Source organism: Mustela putorius, unplaced genomic scaffold (assembly GCF_011764305.1).
Source record: "Mustela putorius furo isolate JIRA1106 unplaced genomic scaffold, ASM1176430v1.1 tig00001012_pilon_pilon_pilon, whole genome shotgun sequence".
In the NCBI taxonomy this organism is placed as follows: domain Eukaryota; kingdom Metazoa; phylum Chordata; class Mammalia; order Carnivora; family Mustelidae; genus Mustela; species Mustela putorius.
This window is the reverse complement of record NW_025421531.1, coordinates 5124422-5151976: the sequence shown is the minus strand read 5'-3', so window position 1 is coordinate 5151976 and position 27555 is coordinate 5124422. Positions and strand designations below refer to the sequence as shown.

Here is a 27555-nt window from a genome sequence, read left to right as displayed (position 1 = left end):
AAAAAAAAAGATGAGGAGGAAGAATATGACAGAGATCCTAGGTCACTGGCTAAGCCTAAAATATTTACTTTTTAGCCCTTTACAGAAAGAAATTGCTGAGCTCTGTGCTAGGGGATAGGTGGGCAGAGCAACACCATGAAACGAAAATGGACTCCCAGATGCACATGCGGAGTGGAGGCTCCCCCTCTGATCTCACTGGCAGGTGGCCGTCTGGGTCTGTCTGCATGGCCCCTGTGCACCTGGGGTGGGGGAAGCAATGCAGACTATTGATGCAAATGTTTCCACCACGTCAAGGATAATCAAGTCCTCCACTGACAGCACCCATTACACTGTGGTGGGCTAATTTGTCAGCTAGAAGTAGGTCAAATTCTCAGCCTCTTTACGGTTAACAGAACATCTCTGTTTTAAGTATCCTTCTTTGAAATAACAGACATACAATACATAGGCGTGCTTGGGTGGCTCAGGTGGTTAAGTATCTGCCTTCAGCTGAGGTCTTGATCTCAGGGTCCTGGGATTGAATCCCGCATCGGCCTCCCTGCTCATCAAAGAGTCTGGTTCTCCCTCTCCCACTCCCCCTGCTTGTGCTCCAACTCTCGCTGTGTCTTTCTCTGTCAAACAAATGAATGAAATCTTTAAAAATAAATAAATAAAATTAACCAAGGAGGTGAAAGATCTCTAATCTAAAAACTACATGACATGGATGAAAGAAATCAAAGACAAAAAAATGGATACGTATCTTGTATTGAATGGGAATAATGTTATATGAGTAACATGTATATGAATAATATGAAAGGGAAGAATGTTACTGTTAGAATGTTGAATTAGAATGTTATTATTAGAATGTTGATACTACCAAAAGCCATCTATAGATTCAGTGCAATCCTATCGAGATTCCAATGGCATTTTAAATAGTCCTAAAATTTATATGGAACTATAAACCATAAAATTTATATGGAACCATTAACACTCCTAAAATTTATATGGAACCATAAAATCATAAAACCCCAAATAGCCAAAGAAATCCTGAGAAAAACAGAAGCCTTCACACTTCCTGATTTCAAGCTATACTATAAAGCTATAATCATTAAAACAGTATGGTAGTGGCATAAAAACAGACCAGAGGAACAGAACTGAAAACCCAGAAATACACCCAAACATCTATAATTAGCTAATATTTGATGAGGGAGCCATAAATACTCAATGAAGGAAAGGCAGTCTCTTTAATAAGTGGTTACGGGAAAACTGGATACAGGCATACCTCATATACACATGTATTTGTGTAATCTCACATAGAGAGCCTAAAAACATTGAATTCATGGAAACAGGACAGTAGGATGGTGGTTGCCAGGGATGGAGGGGTGTAGGAAATGATGAAATGTTGGTCCAAGAGTATACAAACTTTCAGTTATAAAATGAATGCTTTTCAGGGACCTAATGTACAGCGTGGTGACTACAGCTTATGGTATACTTGAAAGCTGCTGGAGGAGTAGAGCTTTAATGATCTCACCATAGCACCAACAAGATTGCAAGTACACGAAGTTAAAAAAAAAAAAGTGCTGATTAACTTTACTGTGGTAAGCATTTTGCACTATTTGTATGTGTGTATCATATCATCACGATGTATGTCTTACACTTACATGTTATGACAATTACATCCCAACAAATCCCAAGACAAAAATCTCAGCAAGAGGTAACAGGCATAGTTAGATCTGTAACAGAGAATAAGATTCAAGCCAGCTAACAAGAATCCAAGAGAGGGGCCAGGAAATTCTTGGTACCATGGATAGTTCCGTGACTCAACTGGTTTCTCTCTCTCTAATCTCAGGTCAGAAATTATACCTAGTTGCAATACTCTGATTTTTATACCTGGAGGCCATTTTACAGACACTAGGAAAAGATTAATATCTCAATCATTTATGACATACAGAATGGCCATATGTGATGTATTACTGGCCAATATAAGTTAGTTGCTAACAGCATCACCATTACTAAGGGACTGTCAAGTGATCATTTATTTACAAAAATCTTTCATATCCAAGCAAGATGAGGAGGGCTTCATCATGGACGAATGGCATGTCAGTCTGGACAACATGAGGACTGCGTACCTGCAGAACATATGAAGCAGTGAGAGGGATCCTGCCTGGGCAGCCTGGTGGGGGCTGTAAGAGTGCTCCTCCCCACACAGGTAAGGAGGACATCCTGCTGAAGCACTGAAGGGTAACACAGAATGGGCTCTCGGAGCCTCAGCAGGATGAGGGCATCCATGCAGAGACATAAACACATATACTAATAGAGTAATAATACTCAAAAAGAGAATAGAGTATTTCATACATCTTGCCTCGATGAGAAAGTGGTGTAGACGATGAAAGCTATTTTGCATGGTTTATATGGTACTAATGTAAAATGAGAACTTCAAAAATTTACCTTTCTTTCATATTTTATAACAAGTTCTACTTCTGTATTAGCACAACTATCCATGTCAAAAGGAGAATTAAAAAAAAATCATCTGTGTATAATGTTAACACGGACAAAATGGACTGTGGAAGTAATGAACTGTGGCTTCTCATCAACAGGAAACCAAATTAAACTACTCTATTCTTATGGAAAAAACAGGTAAAAGGTAAAGTAGAAGTGGCAATGGCAGCAGTAAGGGACTGATGAGACCTACGATCACATTAGTACAACTGACAATTACTGAGTGCGCACTAAGTCCCAGGTACTGTGTAACTGCTTTATACAAATTAAAATCTTAGAGACACCGGCCCCACAGCATTAGGAAATAATGATTTTGGTTTAAATTTATGAACACCTTCATGTTTCAAATTTCCTCTCTTAAACTTTAAAATGGTAGTAACAATTCTCTTATGCCACAAAACAGACTATCTGAAGATTGGTTCTGATTCTAATGCTGAATGTTACAAATAATTCAGTGACACATGAAACAGCAAGGTATGATTTATATGTTCATTATAATGTGAACATAGAAGGATCTTTCCGAGAGTCTTTAATGCAACTTTACAGTGAATTCTCCAGTTACCTGAGTTATTTCACACGATGTTATTACTGTTTTTTGTTCATATCCTCACAGAGCATTCAAAGCAGTTCCTAGGAAATGAAATGTTAAGAGCTATAGAAATAGCAGTGTTTTTTTATTTCACTTTATCACGAAGTGTACCATTTTTTCATACTATTTCCATTTCACAGTGTGATTTCAGGATGGTCTAGGTGGGACTGCATTAAAAGATGGCCTTGAGGGCTGTTAATAGGCCACATGGCATATTTTCCCAAATTCATGTTCCTAAAAGTCCAGTGAGGAAGTGTTGAATTTGCCTATTTCTGAAAATTTACTTCTAATGTCTTCCATGCCATGACAAACTTTAAATAAAACTGAATCCAAAGACAATCTAATCTATAATATTCTAAGGTTACATATAATGAATGTTTTTTTATAAAATAATTTTTCTTATGGCCGTAATGACTTTAATCCCCTTTAAGACATTTTCCATCTTTTTCTGTTCTGAAAATATGTCAAGCTTCTAATGAATCAAGGGGATCAATAATTTTAATATTTTATAATAGATCTGAAATATAAAGTTTTGAAAGAAGCCAAAGGCAATGAAAGTTTACACTTAGTAGTGTGTATAACCATTTCTTCCTATTCAGGCTTATTTCAAAATAGCTTATAAGAATACAATTCTCATTACAAGTATTTTCAATAAAACTGTATTAAATGTGAATTTTAATAGTTTAGTTGGTTGCAATTTGAGCAGATAGTTTTGGAGAAGCATTTTATGCTATTAACAAGTCTTACAGTAGAGTTTTCTTAATGATATGGTTAGTTTCTTGTTAAATCTTATCAGATGTTTCAAAACTTGGCAAGGACTCATTTTAGTCCTACATCTACCCGGGAACTAACAGGAAAGAGTAAGATGTGGACATAAGATAGATTCTATAGGGCAATGATAATACTATTCAGGTACTAGTGTCTGCTGTAGAGCTTCAAAAGCTTTTCAAAGATATGAAGAACCTGGCCCTATTCCTTTAATATTTTGATTCAAGAAATGGGAACCTATTCACCTTTATTTTTAAAAGTCCCCAAGTCATACTAATGTAATCAGGATTGAGAATCATAATTTTCAGAATTTAGCTCATAGCCAATTAAGCATATCACTGTTTAACATAGAACTCAAGATTCCTAAAACAGTACACAGAAAAGTATGCCTAATTCTAAGGTATTATCACATTGATTAAAAAAGGATTTCATCCATGGTATGTCCAATCACTAAAGTTTTATTTTATTTGGGGCAGGGGGAAGGCAGATGTAGAGGGAGAGAAAATCTTTATCAGGCTTCCAACACAGGGCTCATAACCCTGAGATTGTGACCTGAGCTGAAATCAAGAGTCAGATGCTTAACCAACTGAACCATTCAGGCGCCCCTTGTGAATTTTATTTTTAAGAAATTTAAACAAACTTTATATTGGACATTAGTTATCTCCCTAGTATCCAGTCATCACTTCCTTCTAACAGTGAATGTTCCACTCCTTTCCATTTGTTACCTAATATAATATGGGAGGTGGACCATTGCCCAACTCTAGGGCTTAAGCTAAACAGTAGAGCCCACCTCTGTGATTGGTTCTGGGATGGGCAGGTAACCTGGTGAGACACAAGAAGTTTCAAGAGGGCAATGATGTGAAACATGATTATGATATTAACAGCGTATGAGGGGATTGGGCAAGGGCGGTGGAAAGGGTAGAAAGAGAGAGAAACCAGGACTTTGGTGGTACTATTTGAGTCACTGGATCAAGCTAAGCCTGAAGACAGACCTACTCTCTGCATGGTCTGTGACCACTCAAGCTATTTTGAAATAGTCTGTATTCACTTGAAACTGATGGCATCTTAACAGAAGCAAGTATTTACTCAACATAATCTCTGGTTTTTCTTAGGTACTTTCAGTTAATAAATGAGGGGGTGGAGTTTTCCAAAAAGGAAACTTCTCCTCATATTTTTACTATAACTTCACAGACACGTCTTCATAATTCTACTCCCCTGAGTTATTTTTTTTTGAATGCCCAAAGAATTGCTAGATATTTGAAAAGGAAACCAAAGACAATAAAAGATGAAACGATCTCATGAAATACAGAAAAGAGACAAAAGTATAACTTCTGAACTCACCCCAAAGCATATCCCTCAACTCACTTGTATCCACAATGTTTTTTGGAAAATATTTTCTATACCAGTGGCCTTGAAATTTTAGTGTATTTAATGACCTCTTGGGAAAATTATTCTAAAGAAAGATTATGAGGCTGCTTCCTAGTGATTCTGATTCGGTAGATGTGGTTCAGGGGATCTAGTGTTGAGCCCAGAGAACAGTCTATATTTATAAATCTCCTTAAAATAATTAATGGTCATAAACAGGACCTGATAATCAGATTTTATTTTTTTATTTTTATTTTTTTAAGATTTTATTTATTCATTTGACAGACAGAGATCACAGGTAGGCAGAGAGGCAGGCAGAGAGAGAAGAAGGGAAACAGGCTCCCTGTTGAGCAGAGAGCCCTAGGCAGGGCTCAATCCCAGGACCCTGGGATCACAGCCTGAGCCGAAGGCAGAGGCCTTTACCCACTGAGCCACCCAGGCACCCCTGATAATCAGATTTTAAATATGAAATATTATTAACTTGGAAAGAAGGGAGAGATTTAAAGGCAAAATCATTCATTTTATGAATATTCTCCCAGGAAGATAAGTTTAGGTTAGACACATAAATGTGAACTCATGAACATGTAAGGTTTAAGCCTGCAACCAAAATCCTTGGTTGTAAGCCACAGTGAACGCTCTTGGTTACATCCTCAACAGCATTCCCAAACTATGTAATTTACAAAGGCATTTTCTTCAGTGATTGTTCTTCTTCTTCTTTTTTTTTTTAGAATATTCGGTCTTTTTGAAACGTACATAACAGGTTATCATATCTTCTTGAAAATACTAATCAGGATTAGTTTTTACTTTTCTTCCCATCTCTGCAATATGTACTCTTCCAGGAGGGTAAAAATTTTTTTAAAAATATTTGTTTATCCTGGGTTTTCTCTTTCCTGTTGGAGGTTTTCCCTTAGGGTCTCCTGAACTATGCTTGCCTGCTCCTATTTAAAAATGCGTCACTAAAAAGCTGATCAAAAACTCCATACATTTAAACACAGTTTGCTCCTCGATTGGCATTCATGTGATTAGATGGGGACCAGGCAATTTCCTTGGGGAACTCCTAAACATCACTATGAGGGTAGGGTCTTAGCTTGGAAATCTTGAGTTTTTCCAGAGAAGCAACCTATGATAATTACTGCCCAGATACAGTCACAAGCCTGACTCTGTTCTTCAGGCCAGAAGGGAATTTACAGACTTAGTGACTCATCTTTAGCCAACAAAATCACGCCATCCTCTGATGTCCTCAGAAGTGTGCTTGGTTCTGTGGCTCACAGCAGTCCCTGCCTTCTGTGAGCCCCTCCCTAGCTCTCCTCTGCTCTGCTGAAGCAGCAGCCACCTTCCACCCACACTGCCTTCCAGAGCCTCAGCTCTCACCCCTGCTGATGCCCTCTTTGAGCTCGTGGGTACAAACGTCAATGTGTGTGTATTTATTTCTTTAACCAAAGTACTATCATTGGAGATTACAGGAAGAAGAAGAAATAAACATATGTGGTTAATACACTATCTTTAGGAATAAACAAACCATTCCTTGCATTTCCTCCTGATACTGTTGGTTTAGGTGAACTTGTTTAATATGTACTAAGACTTGTCATATATTTAAGCATTTTGAGTTCAATAATATTTTTAAAGATTTATTTGAGAGAGGGGAGAGAGCGTGCATGCACGTGTGCACACCCATGCGAGCAGGAGGGAGGGGCAGAAGCAGACTCCCCACATTGGACTGGATCCCACAATACTGAGATCATGACCTGAGCTGAAATCAAGATTCCAATGCTCAACCGACTGAGCCACCCAGGTGCCCCAAGTTCAATAGTATTTTCATAAATTAAGAAACTGGAATCAAAAATAGTGATAACTGGGGTATTTGGGTGGTTCAGTTGGTTGAGCGACTCCCTTTGGCTCAGGTCATGATGTTGGAGTGTCAGGATCGAGTCCCACATCGGGTTCCCTGCTCAGCAAGGGGTCTGCTTCTCCCTCTGACCTTCCCTTCTCATGCTTTCTCTCTCATTCTGTCTCTCATGTAAACAAAATCTTTAAAAAAGAATTGTGATAACTGGATAAGTATTTAGGAAAGACTTTACGAACTTATTACTTAAATAAGACTTAAAAGAGAATATTTGTCCCAAGAGAGCAAATTTTTATACTTAAAAGCAGAACTTGACTTATAAGTTACTGATATGCAATTATAAATGTTAATCTACAGATAATATTGACACCTTAGTAATTCTTTGTATGAAATATTGTTCACTATTTTTTTAAAATTTTTTATTTTTTTGAAATATTGTTCACTATTATTCACTGCCCCTCGCTTCTATTTTTAAAAAGTGTTCTCAAAGAATAGAGAGAGAGAGAGAGAGAGACCATGCAGGGGAGACCATTTGCAGCCTGTAATGCCTAAAACAAATGAGCCCTTGAGCACTTTACAGAAAGGTTGCCGACCACTGTTTTAGACACTGAAATGTCAGTGGAGGTGGCATGTGTTAATCTGGGGCAGAAACCTGAAGGAACAGGGATTCGTTTGCTACATCCTCTGACAACCAGCAACGGTTCAGAAAGAACCTCCTCCAGCCATCTGGATCCCAGAGTGACGCCAGCACAGAACAGAGCCCCAGCCGAGCTCCGGCAGACACACAGCTCAATGAGAAAGGAACCTCTGATGTGTACGAGCCATTACAGCTTTAGAGGCCGACTCAGAGTAAGCCGGTAGCAACTGCTGGCGACATTTCACTAACGACATACGAGTCCCCCCATGTGACTGAAAACAATAAAACTGCACTGATGGAAAGAATATTTATAATTCAGACTTTTAAATAATCACTCAAAATATATTTAGAAAAAGTTGTATCTTAAAAACATTCAAGGGCTGAGTTATATTTAGTTCCCAAAAGAGTTCTTTTACTAGGTATTTGTATGGTTAAACACTTTTTATATCATCGGATTAAAGGACTTTTACTTTGGGGCGCCTGGGTGGCCCAGTTGGTGATGTGTCCTACTCGATTTTGGCTCCGGTCATGAGCTCAGGGTCCTGAGCTGGAGCCCTGCCTTGGCTCCGCACTGAGTGTGGAGCCTGTTTGAGATTCTCTGCCCCCAAGCTTATGCATGTGCTCCCTCTTAAAAAAAAAAAAAAAAAAAGGACTTTTACTTTCCTCTTTTCCAGATTGCTTAATGTTCCTTCTTATTTTGAAATTTGAAAAACACACTGCAATAATTTTTTCTTATGGACTGGCACTTAATGAAGATTGCTACTGAATTAAAACAGTAAATTTATCCGCACATGAATAAGACCAAACAAACCAAATTAGTTAACAGTGTCAAGTTCCTATATGCTAGATGATGTTTTAAATTCTTTACATGAATTATCTCCTTTAATTCTCACAAACATTTTCTGAGGCAGCTATACTGTTACTATCCCTGTTTATGAATGAATACATGAGGTCTAGAGTGGCTGAGTATTCCTCCAAGGACACAGGTCAGGAAGAAGTGGGAAACCAAGATGTGACCGCACAGCCTCCATGCTCCCAACCTCAATGCTACACCAACCCACCCAAAGGCAAACAGAAACTTGGTCATGAATGCCTAACAATTCTGACATTAAAACTGTAGATTTCTACTATCTGGTAATTCTTTAATCTTTTATGACGAATCACAAACGAGTTAGTATAAAGAAACATTTTTTATAATGTGAATACAGCGCCAGGGACAATGCCAGCTTTCATTTCAAAGTAAAATATATCCCACCACCAAATTAAGTTAATATGAAAAATGTACTTATAATAATACATGCTATTTTCCATGAACCAGATCTAATTCCTTGAAAAATGAACCAATTAAAGTTTAAATAGTCCACTTTATTTTAAATTATAGAATAAGGAAATATTAGGAAATATAGAATTTTGATTATATAAATTATATACTTTGATGATATAACATGAGATAATTCAAAAACTGTGTGTACCAAACTTATTCAGTTTTCACTTCCTGTCAACTCGATCAGCATTTTCTGCTAGAAAAAAATGTGATCAGTACTATTCTGGTCATTGTTGCCCAAAGTGACAGACTATGAAAAGACCACTGTAAACGGGTAAGATATAGCCTATATAGAAAATTGTAGATCTAAGTCTAGATAAAGGAATGATAAGACTTTTTTTTTTTTTTTTAAAGACAAGAGTACCTTTTTTAAAAGAGAGAGTGAGCAAGCGTGAATGGGAGGGGTAGAGAGAGAAGCAAACTCCCCACTGCGTGGAGACCAAGGTGGGACTCGATCTCATGACCCTGAGATCACAACTTGAGCTGAAATCAAGAGTCGGGCGCTCAACTGAGGAAGCCACCCAGGCACCATGAGTGTATCTTTAAAAAACAGTAAGTAATGGCAGAATGATTCAAATTAAGGATAACCCATTTCATTTCAAGTTAACAACTAATATCTCTAGTCTACAGGTTTTCGTGTAGCTCACTCATTTACTCATCCTCACCTTGTGAAGCAGTCAGGTCACATACTCCCGTCCTGTCCCCGGCGCTAACATGTATGTACACTAGGGAGAATTAGGTTTTTCTCGAGAATATCTCTGCATGCTCAACACTTAGAAATATGCAGTTCACTTAAACAGGAGTAATGAGTGAGCACACACGGCATGTGCAGGACGACCATGCTCATTTTTAGTGATAGAAATCACTTAAACATATATGCCTAATAGAAACAGCATCAGGAACTGATTCAGGCTGATCATGTACTATCATTTTTTTGGGACCAGAATTATTCTTTGCTTTGAATAGAATGAAGTAAAATGTAACTGTCAAGTGGAGATTTTTTTCTGGATCCTGCTATGTAACAGGAACACGATGGGAGAAAACGACTAAGAAAAAATTAAAGGCTGCTTCTGTTGGCTATTTCTTTTGTCTGTAAGTGGTAAGTCCCAAGAACGACCTCATTCAATGTTACTGTTTGTTACTTAGCAGCCTCCTACCACATAAACAAACAGCACAGTGGATACAACTCTACTCTTAGTGCTCAACAACCCAGAAAAAAGGGACTTCCTCATCATAATGTACTAAAGTGCAACTTTAAAGGGAAGTACATGGAACTCCCAGCTGGCATTAATGAAGAAGGTATGTATTCAGGATGTCTACTACCTAGACTCTCCAAAAGAATTTTTTTTTAAAGATTTATTTGTTTGTTTGTTTGTTTATTTATTTATTTATTTGACAGAGATCACAAGTAGGCAGAGAGGCAGGCAGAGAGAGAGAGAGAAGGAAGAAGGCTCCCTGCTGAGCAGAGAGCCTGAAGTGGTCTCAATCCCAGGACCCTGGGATCATGACCTGAGCCAAAGGCAGAGGCTTTAATCCACTGAGCCACCCAGGCACCCCAAAAGAATTATTTTTAAAATTAGTGGTCAATATTTATAACTTGAATGTTAAGTATCTTTCCATGATGTTTCTGTAAAGTACATTATATTACCCCTTCTTGCTAATGCACTTTAGAATGTTCTTAATTATAGAATATGCTGCCATCTTGAACCTAAATTTATCTGTCATAATCCTCATGCCACTCTAAATTGATCAAATAGTACCCTCTTTCCATAAAGCATTTGTTAATTTCTCTCATTAGTATTACAAATAAATGAAATCAGTATCTTGGAAAAGTTAATTGCATAAAATAAAATACAGGAGAAAGGAATATAATACATGTATCTAAAGCTAATTCTTTAATTTTCTGGCTTATTTAAAAAAACAAACAACTAACAAACATGAAACAAGAATGAAGTACGTATTGGTCCAGTGGTTTATAGTTTAGTCTTGGATGGTTCAATGAAATGAATCCCAGTTGAATTGATGTTCTTTATTCCCTGTATTCAATATACAGAACAAATAGTTTAACCACTGAGATCTCAGTTTTTCCCACTCAATTTTCCTGCATGTTCAAAATTTCTTGAGACATAGGATTTAAACTTGACTTCTTTTCAGTTTTATATAAAGTAAGAATCTGATTTAAACAAAAAGCTTCCTTTTAGGCTCTAATTTCACTTCTTTCACTGAAAGATTTACCTGGTAACAATTCTTAATGTGAGACTAGAGTTATTCCTCTCCACTGATAATATATGCTCAACTACTTTGAATAACTGTCTCTAAATAGGTCTGTAACTATTTAGTTTTATACTAAAGTGAGCCATGAATCGTGTAAGTGTTATCGTCTAGGGACCTGAATTGCACACATGCAGCTTTCTCCTTCACGTAGTAACTGTTAACTGTGATCATTAGTTTATCATGAAGTATCTACTTTAAATTGCTTTAGGATGAAGAAGTGTAATCTACATTGAGAAAATGTAACTTTCTGACAAGGTAGGATGTGAATGTAGTGAATATGAAAATAGGAGAAGCCAAGTTTTAAAAGACATTTGCTAATAATACAGACTAAAGTATGATTCTTAGAGGGACACACATTTCAATTACAGAGTATAAGCAATAATTTACCTGTCTTAAAAATAAAAGTCACAGTATAAATACCAAAGTAAATTAATTCAGTCTAGTAACAACAAAAAAAGATAGGCTATTTTTGAGATACAGGAAATTTTAGGAATTAAAGACTGAAAGTGCAGGTATCTAAAAGAAGATCTTCATTTCAGTAAGTCATGAGGAAGGCTGATCACTCTACAAGACTGTGGCATTAAACTCTTGAATGGGGAATTATATTAACATATATGTCCTTTGTTGATTATTATTTAGAAGCAATACATTGTGATGTGTTCCTACTTAGTTACTCTAAGATCATGATTATTGGATTCTAGGTCATAAAAGATTCCTAACAGAGCTATTTTAAGGATATTGATACTTACCAGGGTATGGGTCTTAGTAAGAATTTCAGAACTATCAGGTTTACCTGAATACGTTAATGAAATCAATTTAACAAGTATTCACTGAACACCTATATTCTAGGTTCTGTGAAAAGTAAGTATAACTAAAATCATTTAAGTCAAACAGACAGACTCTATTCTCAAAGTACTTAAAATCTAGAAGGATGACATAGAACAAATTCAATAACAAGAAAATGTATGACTAGCCGCAGAAACAAGCACCAGAGGCAATAACTGAGAAATAACATGTACCACACGCACCCACTTACCCACTCATCTAACCAACATTCACACAGCAATAACCAGTACTTGCTACTTGGTCTACAGAGACAGATAAGATCAACTAATTTAAATTTGTATTAGAAACAGTCTAACAAATTTCTATAAAGATGAGATTTAAATTAGACTTTAAATAACATCTGAGATTTAAGTAGATTCAAATTATAATCGGGACTGACATTTTAGAACAATCTTAATGAAGGCAAATCCCTCATGACATTGGCCAGGTCTCTTGCCATTCTGTTATTCTCTGTATTTCTTCACTACCACAAACTGCCATCACATTCCTCCTTTTCTGAATTTTTTCACTATGCCTTCTGGTCCTCCTGATGTATGATAAACTCCTCCGGAACCTTAGTTTCTTCTGTGAACCCCAATATCTTACTTCAACCCAAATCCAACTCTTCTCTGAGGATACATCAACCGCTGTAGACTTCTCCTGGTCACACCCTCACACCTGAAATGCCTCAGGGTCAAAAAGCACCTAGTAAGTAGCTCTAGCCTTACAACTTCCGTTTCCTTGTGTTTTCTGTGTGTCTCAAGACTGAAATCGAAGTTTCGGCTGGGCAGGGCCATTCTTACCTGAAGGCTCTGGCTGAGCATCTACTTCTAGCTCCTTCAAGATGTTAGCTGAATGCAGTGCTTTGCAGTTGTGGGACCAGAGCCCCCCATTTTCTAGCTAGTCGCCCCGCGTACATTACGCTGACTAAATACTGTCTGTGCAAGGAAGGGTTGTGAATGCCTGTGAGAGACAGAGTGAAGATCATTGTTGAGAAATCTGGGAGGCTGAATGAGGAATGCGACTGGGCTGAGGAAAGGAGGAGAGGCTGCCGCAGACAACTGGTACACACGGTGGTAACGCGGAGCCGAAAACGCAGGTGAAGAGAGTGACGGGGTTCTCCCCTGGGGAGAAGTGCCATCTGCACGCCGCTGAGCATAAGAGAAAAATTCCAGTTCTAAGAGGGATACACCACAGTAGGAAGGGTAACTGCCTACACTCCAGCTGTTGAGTATGGCCTAAGAGATCACTTAAACAAGTAAACAATAGACTGTATGGCTATTTCAACATTTTTCAGTCAGGGTTCTGTTTGAAATCACTGGCAGCTAAGTCTCAGTGGAATAGCAATGTCCTAAAGGAATCGGGACGACTAGAGAACAGGCTTATGGGGAAGCTTCTGAAGAACAAAACCGAAAGCCATCCTGCAGGACTGGCCTGGGAGGACATCGTGCTGCCGCCCCCATTGGACACTTACGTGCCCAACTCCTGCAACTGTCGCTGTCTAGCACCAGTACTGCTTCTGCACCTGCACAGCTGTTTGGGAATTACTACTGACCCTGAGGACCAGATTCCTCCACCATCGGCCTCACGCCGGCATGAGGGGTGCGCAGCACCTGCTTCTCTGCTCAGTCTGCCCTGAGTTTTCCTGGAAATGAGTCAGAGTCGCAGAGCCCAGGGAGCATGGCTCCTGCTCTAGCTACCAGACAGACTGGGAGAGAACTTTATAGTTTACCTGTAGGTAGGGGGTGGGACTAGTAGTTGGGGCTTTCTCAGACATTGGAAGATGGTTGAAAAGATAGGGAAGAGTAAGAAAACATAATCAATGCCTGAACAAAACATAACACATTTAGCACATAAAACTCATCTGAAATCCACCTGTTTCTGTTCTTACCTAACATCTTTCCCAATATAATTTAGTAGAATTGCAGTATCAGAGATAGATGGGACATTTGGTTTAATGCCCTCCTTTTACTAATGAGAAACCTGATGCCTAAAGAGGCTAGATCATTTATCCAAGGTTATAACCACAACTAGTTAGTAGAAAGAACTCATTTTTTCAACAGGAAGGAAGACAAAAGAGAAGAACAATTAAATACAAGCATTAAATTTGAAAAGTGTGACAATGTAGAGAAAAAAATTCTCCAAGAGCAGAAGATGGATAGTTTTATTCAGATTTAAATATTATGTCTTAGAAGCTGTCTGTCCGGCACGTTTTTTGGTGACCATGCCTCAAATTTACTGTCCCAGTTGTCAGAAACACAGAACTGATGGTCATAAGCTAATACATGTTATGTACAGAAATAATTAAGTTTGACCACAGATAAAACCATATTATTTTCTATGGCTTCAGTTTCTTTGTGAAATGAATATAATTAACATAGAATTGGGAACAGATGATTTGAAGTAAATAAACACAAAATACATACCTCGTGATGATATAGTCATTCTCTTCTAATTTAAATCAGGTATTTCTCTAAAAGAATGTATTCCACAGATTAACTAGTCATCACTCAGACCAAATCATGAGAAAGTTTAAAATCCTATTAAGAACTGCAGACTATTCAATTTTATTAAAAAAAAAATTATTTTTTCCCCTCTGGAATATTGCCTGGACTTCCTTATTTCCTTCTCTGATAAACTGATATTATATTTTTAAAAAGGACATTTCTCCAAAATGGTTAGTCTGCAATTTAAAGTTATAACAAGTTATCAATAAAGGCTAACTATTATCCTATAAACCAGTAGGGATATACCATATTTATTATCACCTTTTGGTTTTAAATATGTTTTAAAATCATCTAGCTAAAACGGGATAGTGAAAAAAAAAAAACCAACTATTGTGAATGACTATCCTATAAGATCAAATGTTGTCTGGTATAAATTCAGTGAGGCTCTGATTCTGGACTTGTGCTTTAAAAGCTTAAAAAACTCTAAAATACACTTTTATTTAAAGACACACATCCATTTAAAAATCTCTGTATTATAAAAATGCTCTTAATTCAATTAATATAATTCATAATTATATTAAATTATAATTAATTTAATAGATATAATTAAATATATTTAATTATATAAATATAATTCATAATTTATACTTATAGCCTATCACAGATTTTTCTCAATATCTAAATAACTACGTGGCATAGTGTATCTTCCCAGTTTAAAGTAGTTCAGCTCTCCTGTGCTCTGCAATGTCTTGTGGGAGGTTAGTTACAAATATGGAGAGACAGAGAGAGCTGTAGGTGATAAGAACCTGGAGGGAAAAAAAAAAGGAAAAAGAAAAGGAGAACAACTCACAGACCAAACTTAAGTATTCTCCCAGAGATACTGCAAAATCTTTTTTTAAAAAGGGTGCAGAGCATAACAAGGCCAGGTCTTCTTTTGAACCTTTAAAAATAATTTCATAAGAGCTCTGGAAAGATAATCAGTCATGAGCTCGGCAGTAGTACGTAGTCTAAAAAAGCAAATAATTTCTGCAGTATAGTAAGTAAGATATGGGGCTAGATCTTGCTATATCACTTAGTCTTAACCTGGAAAGGAAACAAATTCTGCAAGGAGTTCACTTTGATGTCATAATCAATCATCTAATAAATATTTAACAATAATGAACATGTAATTCGTTCTGGACCTGACTCTGTGAAGGATAAAATACATAAAATGAATCACATATAATCTTCAAGGGCAACTTTTATAGAATGAGAAAAAATTATACCTACCTATCCGGGGCTTAGAAATTTTGTAAAGGTATGATTATTACATAAAAAAAATTGAAAAAGTTGTTGGCTTGATCATGGATTTTAAAAATTATGGATGTTACATACCACGACATAAATCGTATTCAGGCTATTTGATCAGATACTCACAGAATGATTGTAAGAAGGTTCCAATATCACAGGTAATGACATTTTCCCTTGAAGATTCAATTTTGTTAAATAAAAAATCTTTTCCCCCACAATCTTTTCTTTTTTCATGCGATGTACACCATACAGTCTAAACCGAACAGCATAATTTCCAATCATCTCAGATTCAACATGATTAAATTTGAATGTTTCTGTGAAGACAGGGCATGGTCCTCTCTGGATGCTGGTTTTTGCTCTCTGTTTCTTTATAGGTAGAAGAACAAGGTGTACTTGCCATGAGTTGCCACCTGTCCTGTTATATGTTGGGATATCTGTGACAGCTGTCACTGTTACCAGAAGCTTCTGTTCTTGGGAGTCATAGTCAAAAGTCACATCCAGTGTGCCATATTTAGCTTCTGGCTCAGGATCAAAAGGTTTAGGAAGCTGTGAAGAAGATCCTTGAGCTGACATATCCTGAGAAAAGCAAATTTAAATGTTTTCAGTTTTTAGCTCTATTATTTAAAGTAGCATGTAAATAAATACCTGACATTTCTTTAGGAAGATGATATGGAAACTGTCTTGATTTGCTGTCAGAAAGAAAGAAATAGTAATTAACAGTCAACTACAATCAAAAGCTACTCTACAGGACTAGGACAGTAAAAGTGGTAGCTTTAACTCAAAAACTTAGTATAACAAAGACAAAGAATTTAGTATCCTCCAATTTTAAGAAAGTTGGATCTATGTCTTTATGATGAGAATTGAAAATATATATTTCAATGTGTATCTCTCTTCCTTTTGTAGGAAACTACTACATTTTATTTCCAACATTAAAAACAACGTAACTGCCAGCTCCATATGAGGCTGGTGAGAGAGAGAACATAAATACGAGCGTAACGTGATCGAAAAATGTGGCCCCATTTTCAGTTTGTTCTAAAACGCCCACATCTGTAATAGAATGTAAACAAACATATTAAGGATTGGAAATCAATGAAAATGTGAAATATGAAAGGATAAATCCAAAGGCTTCAGAAATACAGCCAAACTCCACTTCTCCATAACACACACACATACTCTTTACACTTGGACTTCTAATCTGAATTTAAAACTATGTATTACTTTCTAAAGTCAATTACTATTGAAAATTGCTGACTACATACTTCAAAAGTTCAAGAAGGGCTGAAACTATACATTTTGATTATGAGATTGAAAGAAATTATACTCATTCTACTGGGAGCTATCTCAAATTCCTGCCAGTCTAACTCTCTGGAATGTTCCAGGAGTGTCGGCTAGTTACCAACAGTGCCAAACCCAGGTCTCCGACCTTTTAACTATACCACTTTGCCCCTTCAAGTATTTTAATAAATCTTAAATGTCTTTAATTTTGAAACGTGGGCCAATTTTACAATTTTCTGTTTCTGAACTTGTCCCTAGTGCCTATGGTAGCGTCACTACTACTAGTCCCAGTCTTCCCTTTTTCCATTTCTGAGAAGAACCGCCTAAGTTTTAGGCAGAAAAACACTGAATGGCAAGAGCCTATATTTGAAAACTTGCCTTATGGCAGACATGCTGATGAGACTCGGCCTTCATCAATGGGGGAACAGACAGAAGTTATGCCTGAAACTTCCAGATCAGGTTTACATAAGATATTACTTGCCCTTCACTCTCTTAGTCTTCCCACAAGCAGATACACACCTAGGATGTGTGCCTGGACCTTGCGGACTAGCACAGTACATCAGGGGACGGCAGAGTGACAAAAACCAACAACAGGGACATCAGAACCCTGAGCCCCTGAATGGTATTGTAGAGCAACGTCACCTACTCATCCTGAACTGTCTTTAAATGAAAGACAATCTTTGGTGGTTTTTAGCCACTGTACTGGTCTCTTATTACAGCAGCTTAACACATACCTAACTATTATACTATGAGCCTGGCTATACTTTGGGTGCGTGTGTGGGTTCTGTAGAGAACCAAAAACAGGTCTTTTACGTAAAATCTGACATGTCTACCTATGGTGACCTGCGTGGTACTATGTATGAAAAGAGAGATAACCAACGAAGAACAATACTTGGGGAGAGGCAACAAACTCTTAAAGAAGAATTCAGGATTTTTAAAATGGAATATGATGAAATCAGGGTAAACATATTCTTACTGTCAAAAAAACTGACAGCTTAGAGCAAAATGTTTTAATGTATGCCACTTCATAATTGGCAATCAAAGATGATTAATTACATGGTTTTGATTTTTCAAAGAAATACTTTCTAAAATAGTATCATAACAGCTAGGATTTTCAAGGAAGTAAGAAATTTCATAAGGTTCCAGAGAGGGCTAAAAGGCGGACCTTTACAGATAAAAACTACTATTTGTGTTCTGTAACAGGCAGCTAGAAAATAATTCTTCCTTTCAAGGAGTCTGAATTAAAGTTTTGAACCATTGCTAGCTAGTAATAAGTTGTCAATAGAATTTGTGACCTCCTCGTCAGGGAACTTTCCGGAATCCTCAGTCCTATCTCAGTTCAGTCATGTATGTGAATGAGCTCTAACATAGCTATATTCTGGATAAACCAAAGGAAAGTAAGAATTTTCTATTTGATAAATAATATCTATCAAAGGAACAGTAGGAAGCAAAATAAACTTGAAAAAACACAAGATTGGGCTTTATACTAACAGAGCCTATCAAAGCATCTAGATACTGATATAATGTGCACTTGCTGTTTTGTTTGAATATATTAAATTCTGCTATAGAGGCACAAAAGCAAGCAGCATACAAGAGACTCATCAGTGTTAACAGAGCAAGCTGGCGATTTCTGAAATATGGGTAAAAACGCAAAGGCTGTATTAACTATAAATAATGAATCAGGAAGTAACTTGAGAGGCAAAATTCAGAAGAGTAACTACAGTACAGTACAGTAACTACAGATAGTAACTAAGTTAATAACATGGAATATATGTCCAAAAGAGACATAATAAATCAAAAATATTTAGAACAAATGAGTACTATCTTGAGAAAGGCACGTAAGGCCCAAGCCATGATGACGTCACCTCTGAGCTAGTAGCAGCTGTATCAACCGTGTGCTCCTTAGATCGAAGTGCGTATAAAAAGGCTAAACTGGCAAGTTTCACTGATGACCAGGAGTACTTGTCCCTGAATCTCTTCCAGAAAACAAAGTTTTGGGCCCTTGGCACCCCCGTTCAAATCTCAACTCTTGGGGTGCCTGGCTGGCTTAGCTGGTAGAGCATGTGGCTCTTGATCTGGGGGCTCGTGAGTATATGCCCTGCACTGGGGGTACAGATTACCTAAAACAACAACAACAACAACAAAAAACTCAACTGTTGCCCTTATTGCTGCACCATATAAAGGGAACACTGATGGGGCATGAAGAGCGACAGGGACATATGGGCATGCCCTAAATCAAGGCTCACACAGTGTGTTCCTGTCACCTGTACCTACAGGCATCCTGAGTGTGTTCATTTAGCTCATCTTGCTCCTCTCACTTCTTACTATCTATGTGAAATAGATTAAAACACACATAATCTAATTAAAACACACAAATCTGAATTTGGTCCATGAGTCCTCCGAATTGCCTGGTGGTGCACTGGGAGGTACCAAAGCATCAAAGGAATTTCCCACACAACGATTTAGGTCAAGAGGGGCAGGAGGGTATGGTGGGTAAGAGCCCTGTGTGTGAGTCAGGCCGACCTGGGTTTGGATGACAGCTCCATCATCTGGGAGGTGCTGGTAGGCAGGCAAACTGTTTCCCTCTCTGAGTCTCAAGGTCTTCACTTGTAAAATGGGAATAACTTCCTGAAGATGAGGTTACTAATGGGGAATACGCTGACTGTAAAGCTTATAGCAAAATCTCTGGCATACTCGTTGCCAGCTATCGTGGGTAATTCCATGACCCAGGCTTCCCTGCCAGCCTGTTGGCGGTCTCTTGGGTAAGCAAGCCTATGGAACAGGGGTCTCAAATAAGTTCAGGCACAAGGCACAGGGCACAGGGCAGGATTCTGTGTAGAAAATCATGGACTCCTGGTTGTATTAAACTTAAAATACCAATGAAAATTTTCTTCAAAGTTAGATACTATATTAGAATACAAGAAATAGTAGAAAAGTAATAACAGATAAAATGTGTTTTTAGAAATTGTATAAGAAAAACTTAAAATTAAGGGAATTCTGTTCATAGCTTTACTTTCATTATTTAATTTTAGTGGAGGATGAAAATTCATCCAGTAAGAACACTGACACACTGCAGGATTATGAAATGTTGTCTGGGACAAAAGTTGTAAAAACCTGCAATGTGAGAGGAAAAAAAACCGTAAAAGTATGTATTACCTAGTGGAAACATTTAAATTACCTTTCCATTTTCATCATAAAAGGGACATTAAAACAAATCCTTTTTAGAACATAGAGAGACTTCAAAAGTTCAACATACCAATTTTTGTTGTCATTTTCACATTTATGCTTCAAAATAGGAAATAAAATGTAACCAACAACTCTGAACAAATGTCGCCATGCATTCAAGTTTCATTAGTAAAGCTGAGCATTACTTATCTCTTCCATATCCCATGAATTGAAAATGCGAAAACATTATTTTTGAAAAACTATAAAACACGAATGAGCAATCTCCCTAAAGTAAAAATATCCTAAATAAAAGAATTTTAAAAATAAAAAGCACATAAATAGGAACCGCAAGATGAAAGAAACAGATAAGTAATTCCAGAATGTTTTGTAAAAAATGTGAAAATAAAAAAGACCTCTCTTGAAGCTGAAACCGGGGGAAGGTCGTATGTTTCAGTAGCTTGTGAATTGCTCTCATTTTTAGCTACCCGTCCTCCTTTTGGGGAATACGGAGGGTGGCGCGTGGAGAATGATTGGGACAGTCCTGGTAAGTCTGCCAGATAAAGACGAGATCAAGGATAACAAAGGTACTGTCAGCCACCAAGGACAGGACAGTGATAAAACCTTTCACCGAGAGGAGAAGCACAGGGTTATTATCATCCCCCAATAACATCCACGTAGAAAGCTCTACATGCTGTGTTACTTACTTCTGGGCTCAGGACTGCAGTGCTGTCACTGGGAACATCTTCTTCATATCCTTTATTAGGAAAGCTTTCTAGTTCATGACCTGTGCTTCCTTCACTTGGGCACTTGTTATATGAACATCTTGGACTGTTGCTGCAGTGGGAAAATTCACATTTACTGTCCCCAATTTCTGAGGGCGTACACGAGAGATGGGGAGAACCACTGTCGTCCTGATACGGTGGTGGCTGCAGTTCATCCAGTGGGGGCGTTCTTCTCATTCTCTGAATGCAGTTTCCTGACAATGATTAAGAATCTGGTCACTGTTTCCAATTAGTCTCAACATGCAGTACAGTCCACAATTACTGTAAATAACTTTAAAAAAAACTGGATTAAGAAATTTGTGGCAATGTAACTAGTAGATTCACTCGTGAGCTTCCTTCTTCCCTAACGGAGAGACGCAGAAATAAAACAGCCTGGTTTCCCACTCCTCTCCTCATAAGATTGGGAAAAATAAAAGTCACATATGCAGAAAAATGCTGTCATAGACCATAAAGATGGGAGAGCGAGAAATACTAGCAACTAGCCTACTTACTGAGTTCTTTCTTTCCACAACAATCTGGAAACATATGCATGTTTTGCCTGCTCCCCTATGATGTGTGGCCTCTCTAGCCACACTGGGTACAAGTACAGGAGGTACATGAACAAAAGCACTTCATTTATTTTCTTCAGCTACTGAGATGGACTGAAAGTAGCATTCCGTTCTGCTGTGTGAGAAACGATTCCTCCACATCCACCCGAGATCCAGAATCCTAAAATGAGGCACACTGTGAATCCTGGCCTAAATCCTCACGGATAAGCCGGATAAGCCGAGGCAGAACGCTGCATTCCAGTGGGTGTTTGCAATCAGCCGCTGGCCATTCCCCGCCCCAGACACCCTGCATCCCTCCTAAAGTACACGGCCCCACCTTGTCTACAGCAGGCGTCTCTACCTCCAGCAAGGAATCTGAAACTACATTTTCTTTCAGTCTTAAATTATCCTTTCAATTTTTACCTCAATGATCTGTTTCAGGAGTTCGGAATAAATAGGTCTGCGAACAGGAGATGGGGGGAGGAGGGGGATGTAAAAAAATAGAGTTGAGTTTACAATTTAAGAGTACCTAAGTCTCTGAAGATAAATCCTGAATGCAATATCAGGTATTAAATTTAAACACTGCTCATTTTTTCTTTTAATGGACTGTGGCTCTCTGTTCTTAAAAGGGGCCCCGAAAAAAGGTATTTTGTATTATAATTCTTATAATGGAGTTTAGTTCAAATGCTCAATAGGTCTTCTGTTCTTCCTAAGACAGTAAAACTTTACATAAGAAATACAAAGCTCATTTAAAAATTATCACAATGCCTGGTTCAAATGAAAAATATTAATTTGCATGAACTTAGCACAAATTTACATATTGGCTCAGAAGCCCTAATTTTAGAAAAAGAAAACTAAATGTCTTACCTCGTGAGTCTAACATACCAACTTTAGTTTATAAAACATAAACCAAAAATAAAAAAGTTACTGAATTAACATACTTGAAGCTAAATTTGAGAAGGGAAGATAGATTAAATTGATACACTGCACTTAGTACCAAATAAATATCCAGATTTCAGAGAGGGGGTTCCAGGAACCTTTGGTTTTCCTGATAAAAGCAGGCAGACTCAAGTGGCACGCATTTTTTGTCCTCTCTATTTCCTCTGGCCAGGAGCTGCCGCAGCCATCTTGTAACCGTGAAGTAACAAGCCTGACAATGAAAGCTAAGGATAAGGAAGCAGAAAAATGGAGAGTAACTGGGCAACTGAAATATCACTAAGTAGCCATCTCCAAACTTCTGAATCCTCAGACAAATCCCTCTAGGTTAAAAAACATTAACTACAACAAAACACTGACAGCTGGATTTTCTGTTTCCAAATATATTCTCTATTGACACTTTTAAAATTACTTAACCAATATCCTCCCTTCATTAAAAATGTATATTTAATTGGCCATTGAATTATAAATTAAATGGTAATACCTAACATTTGCTATAACATGAAGTCAATTAAAAATTTCTCAATGTACAATACCCTCTAGTTCTATCCATGTTGTTGCAAATGGTGAGATTTCGTTGTTTTTGTTTCTGGTTTTTTGCTAAATGAAATAAGTCAATCAGAGAAAGACAATTATCACAAGGTCTCTCTGATATGAGGAATTTGAGAGGTAGGGTGGGGAGTCGTGGGGAGTAGGGAGGGGAAAAAAATGAAACAAGATGGGACTGGGGAGGGAGATAAACCATAAGAGACTCAATCTCAGGAAATAAAGAGGGCTGCTGGGGGCTTGTGATTCACAGACCTGTACCCCTGAAGCAACTAATACATTATATGTTAATAAAAAAAAATTTCTCAGTGTAGTGGTTTTAGAAATCAGCATACCATCTTTTCCTTTAACTTTATTTGTTTTTTAAAGAGAGGTCATCTTTCTCAGAGCTCAGACTGAATGCTCAGCATATGAGTATCTCACAGGTCACACTGGAGAGAACTGGGTACATATCTATTCCTTAAACCATCTCTGAAGGGGGGGCGATGGGATTATCACAATTGACTTCATCAGAAGCCATCAAAGTGAAGCTGGGGATGGCGTCAGCTTCAATGTCCATATCTACATGGAAGAGAGTAGATGCCACTCATCAAGAAAAAAAGAGAGAGGGCTAAGATGAATAAAATTAGATACAAAGATGGAGACATTACCACAGATATAAAAGATCATATGAGATTACTATGAACAATTATATAACAAACTGGACAATGCAGAAGAACAGATAAATTCTAGAAACATACTAGCTAGCAAGACTGAATCGTGAAGAAATAGAAAATCTGAACAGACCAATAACTAGTAAAGAGATTAAACCAGTAATCAATAACCTCTCAAAAATGATGTCCTAGGCCAGATGGCTTTACTGGTGAACTCTGCCAAAACTTAAAGAATTAATACTAACTCTTCTCAAACTCTTACAAAAAATAGAAGATGAGGGAACACTTCCTAACTCATTTTACTAGGCCAGCATTACTTTGATACCAAATCCAGACGAGGACACTACAAGAGTACTGGCCAATATCCTTAATAAATATAGATTCAAATTTTTTAACAAAATAACAAACCAAATTCAACAATACATGAACATACAACATGATCGATCGCAAACTATTCCAGGGAATCAAGGGTGGTTCAACATCTGTAAATCAAGTGATGCAATACAACACAGTAACAATATAGAGGATAAAAATCACATTTGACAAAGAGGATAAAAAGCATTTGACAAAATTCAACATCCATTCATGACAAAAGCTCAAGAAACTGGGTAGAAAGAATAGATTAGTCAACATAATAAAGACCATATACAACAAACCCACAGTTAACAGTATATTCAGCAGTGAAAAGCTGAAAGTGCCTTCTCTAAGATAAGGAACAAGACAAGGATGCTGACTCTTACCACGTGGAAATCTGAGCCAGAGCAATTACACAAGAAAAGAAATAAAAGGCATCCATGTTGGAAAAGAAGAAGTAAAACTGTCTCTATTTCCAGATGACATGATATTCTATATAAAAAAGAGCCTAAAGACTCCACCAAAAAACTGTTAGGACTAATAAATGAATTCAGTAAAGTTGTAGGATACAAATCAATATAAAAAAATCAGTTACATTTCTATATACTAATGACAAACTATCAGGAAAGAAATTTTTTAAAACTCCATTTACAACTGCATCAAAAAAGAACAAATACTTAGGAATAAATTTAACCAAGGGATGAAAGATCTATCTGCATAGTACACTAAGAACTGTAAAACATTGATGAAAGAAATTGAAAAAGACAAAAGTAAATGGAAAGATATTTTACGCAACATGGATTGGCAGAAATAATATTGTTAAAATGTTAAATGCTACTCAGAGCAATCTACAGATTCAAAGTGAACCCTATCAAAATTCCACTGGCATTTTTTTCATAAAAATAGAAAAAATAGTTCAAAACTTTGTATGGAACCACAGAAGACTCCAAAAGCCAGAGCAATCTTGAAAAAGGAAAACAAGATCTGGAGATATCTTGCTTCCTGATCTCAAATTATATTACAAACCTATGGTAGTCAAAATGGTATGGCATTGGCATAAAAACAGATGCATGGATCAACAGAATAGCGAGCCCAGAAATGAACACATATATTGCCAATCGATCTATCCCAAAAGAGTGAAAAATACACAACTGGGAGAGGATAATCTCTTTAATAAATGGATGAGAAAATCGGACAGTCACATGCAAACTAATAAAACTGAATCACTATCTTACATCTTAAACAAAAAACCAACTCAAAATGGATTAAAAAGACTTGAACATAAAGCTTGAAACTATAAATCTTAAGTGAAAACATAGGGAAGAAGCCCCTTCACACTGGTCTTGATAATGTTGGAAGCAAAGGCAACAAAAGTAAAAATAAACAAGTGGGACTATATCAAAATAAAAAGCTTCTGCATAAAAAGCCATCAAAAAATTATAGACAACCTATGGAATGGGAGAAAATATTTACAAATAATATATCTAATAAGGGTTAATACTCAAAATATATAAATAACTCCTCCAACTTAACCGCAAAATGACAATCTGATTAAAAAATGGGCTGAGAACTAAACACACTTTTTCTTTTCTTATCTTCTTTTTTTTTAAACACACTTTTTCAAACAAGGCATCCAAATGGCTAACAGGTACATGAAAAGGAGATCAATATCACTGATCATCAGGGAAATGCAAATCAAAAGCACAATGAGGTATTTCACACCTGTTAGAATGCTTAATATCAAAAAGACAATAGCAAATGCTGGCTAGGATGGGGAGAAAATGGAACCCTTGTGTACTGTTGGTGGGAATGTAAACTAGTAAAGCCAGTTTAAAAACGGTATAGAGATTCCTCAAAAAATTAAAAATAGAGCTACCATACAATTGAGCAATTCTACTGCTGGGTATTTATCTGAAGATGAAATCACTATCTCAAAAAGATACCTGCACCCTGTGTTCACTGAAGTATTAGTTATCATTGTCAAAACATGCAAACAACCTAAGTGTCCATCAGTGGAAAAATGGATAAACACACACACACACACACACACACACACACAGGACTATTCAGCCACAACAAAAGAAGAATATCCGGCCATTTGTGACAACACAGATGAATGCTGAGGGCAAGTGAAATAAGTCAGAAGTGAGAGAAAAATAACTGTATGTAACATAAGTGGAATCTACAAAATCTGAACTCATAGATACAGAGAACAGATTGGTTATTGCTAGAGGTGGTGATGGAGGTGCTTTCCAGTTACAAGTAAGTCCTAGAAAAATGTACAGCATGGTGACAGTTAGCAATAGAAGGAAGATCTCTGAAGTTCTTACTGGAAGAAAAAAGAATGTGTAGCTATGTGAGGTTACCGATGTTAACTAAACTTACTGGGCAGTCATTTTGCAATAAGTGTATCTATCACATGTTATGTTGTGCAATTACCTTGGACCAAAATAAAAAAAAATACCTTGGACTAATATAATGTTATACATCAATTATATCTCAGCAAAACTGGAAAAAGAAAAGAAAGACTAAACATTTTCCTTTTAAAAGCTTATGTATACAAATACATATATACATGAAACCAAAACAAAGAAACAAACCCAAAGAATATACATCTAAAGAAAATAGGGTCAGGACGAAGGAAGATAAAGGACATTGGCTAGAAAAACCAACACAATCAAGTCCTTGCCCTCCTTATCCTTCCCTGATTTCAGTTTTCATCTCTATTAAAGTATCTTCTCTCTCTGTGGCTCTTTCTTCTTTAAGTGGTTTCACTGTATTAATCCTTGTCATGTAACCAACACACTCCAACTTCTGTCTGGTAATAATCTTATACGTTACTTCCTTTAGTCTGCTTTTTACATCAGGTCCCTGTTTAGCTGCCAGCCAACCTGGATCTATTTACACAGCTGAGCTCCAGCCACCTGGCTCTTGTTAAGCCTCTGTGTAGCCATGCTCCAGAACCAAGGCGTAAGTTACCCAAAAGACATTTAGTGATATTTACTACTAAGTAGGTTCCATGAGCAGACCTCACTAGTGTTTCTGGATTTGAGAGAAACAATTTTATTTTTTATTTTTTTAAAAGATTTTATTTACTTATTTGACAGACAGAGATCACAAGTAGGCAGAGAGAGAGGAAGGGAAGCAGGCTCCCCGCCAAGCAGAGAGCCTGATGTGGAGCTCCGGGATCACGACTTGACCCGAAAGCAGAGGCTTTAACCCACTGAGCCACCCAGGTGCCTCGAGAAACAATTTTATAACTGTGAATTTTGGAATATACATATCAGGATAAATAAATTATATACATATATTTTATAATATATACTATACATTAATAATCATAAATATATAAATACCTTATCTTTATTATATATTTATATAACACTCTATAATTATATAAATACATAAGTTTATAACATGTAAACTTTATTATTTATATACTTCTATAATTGTATTATATAAATCCTTCAAGTTTTGAAA

At 37.0% G+C, this 27555-nt stretch overlaps 1 protein-coding gene across 3 annotated transcripts in view; it reads right to left on the bottom strand.

Annotated features, from left to right (window-relative positions):
* SYT14 (synaptotagmin 14) overlaps nucleotides 1-27555 on the bottom strand; it is a 195673-nt gene that overhangs the window by 37813 nt on the left and 130305 nt on the right. For all 3 annotated transcript variants that reach the window (XM_004775309.2, XM_004775310.2, XM_045087062.1), the window contains 2 exons: nucleotides 20982-21253; nucleotides 15964-16413 (listed from right to left, as the gene is read on the bottom strand). In XM_004775309.2, the coding sequence (XP_004775366.1) occupies nucleotides 15964-16413; nucleotides 20982-21253 (722 nt within the window). The remainder of the gene's footprint in view (nucleotides 1-15963; nucleotides 16414-20981; nucleotides 21254-27555) is intronic.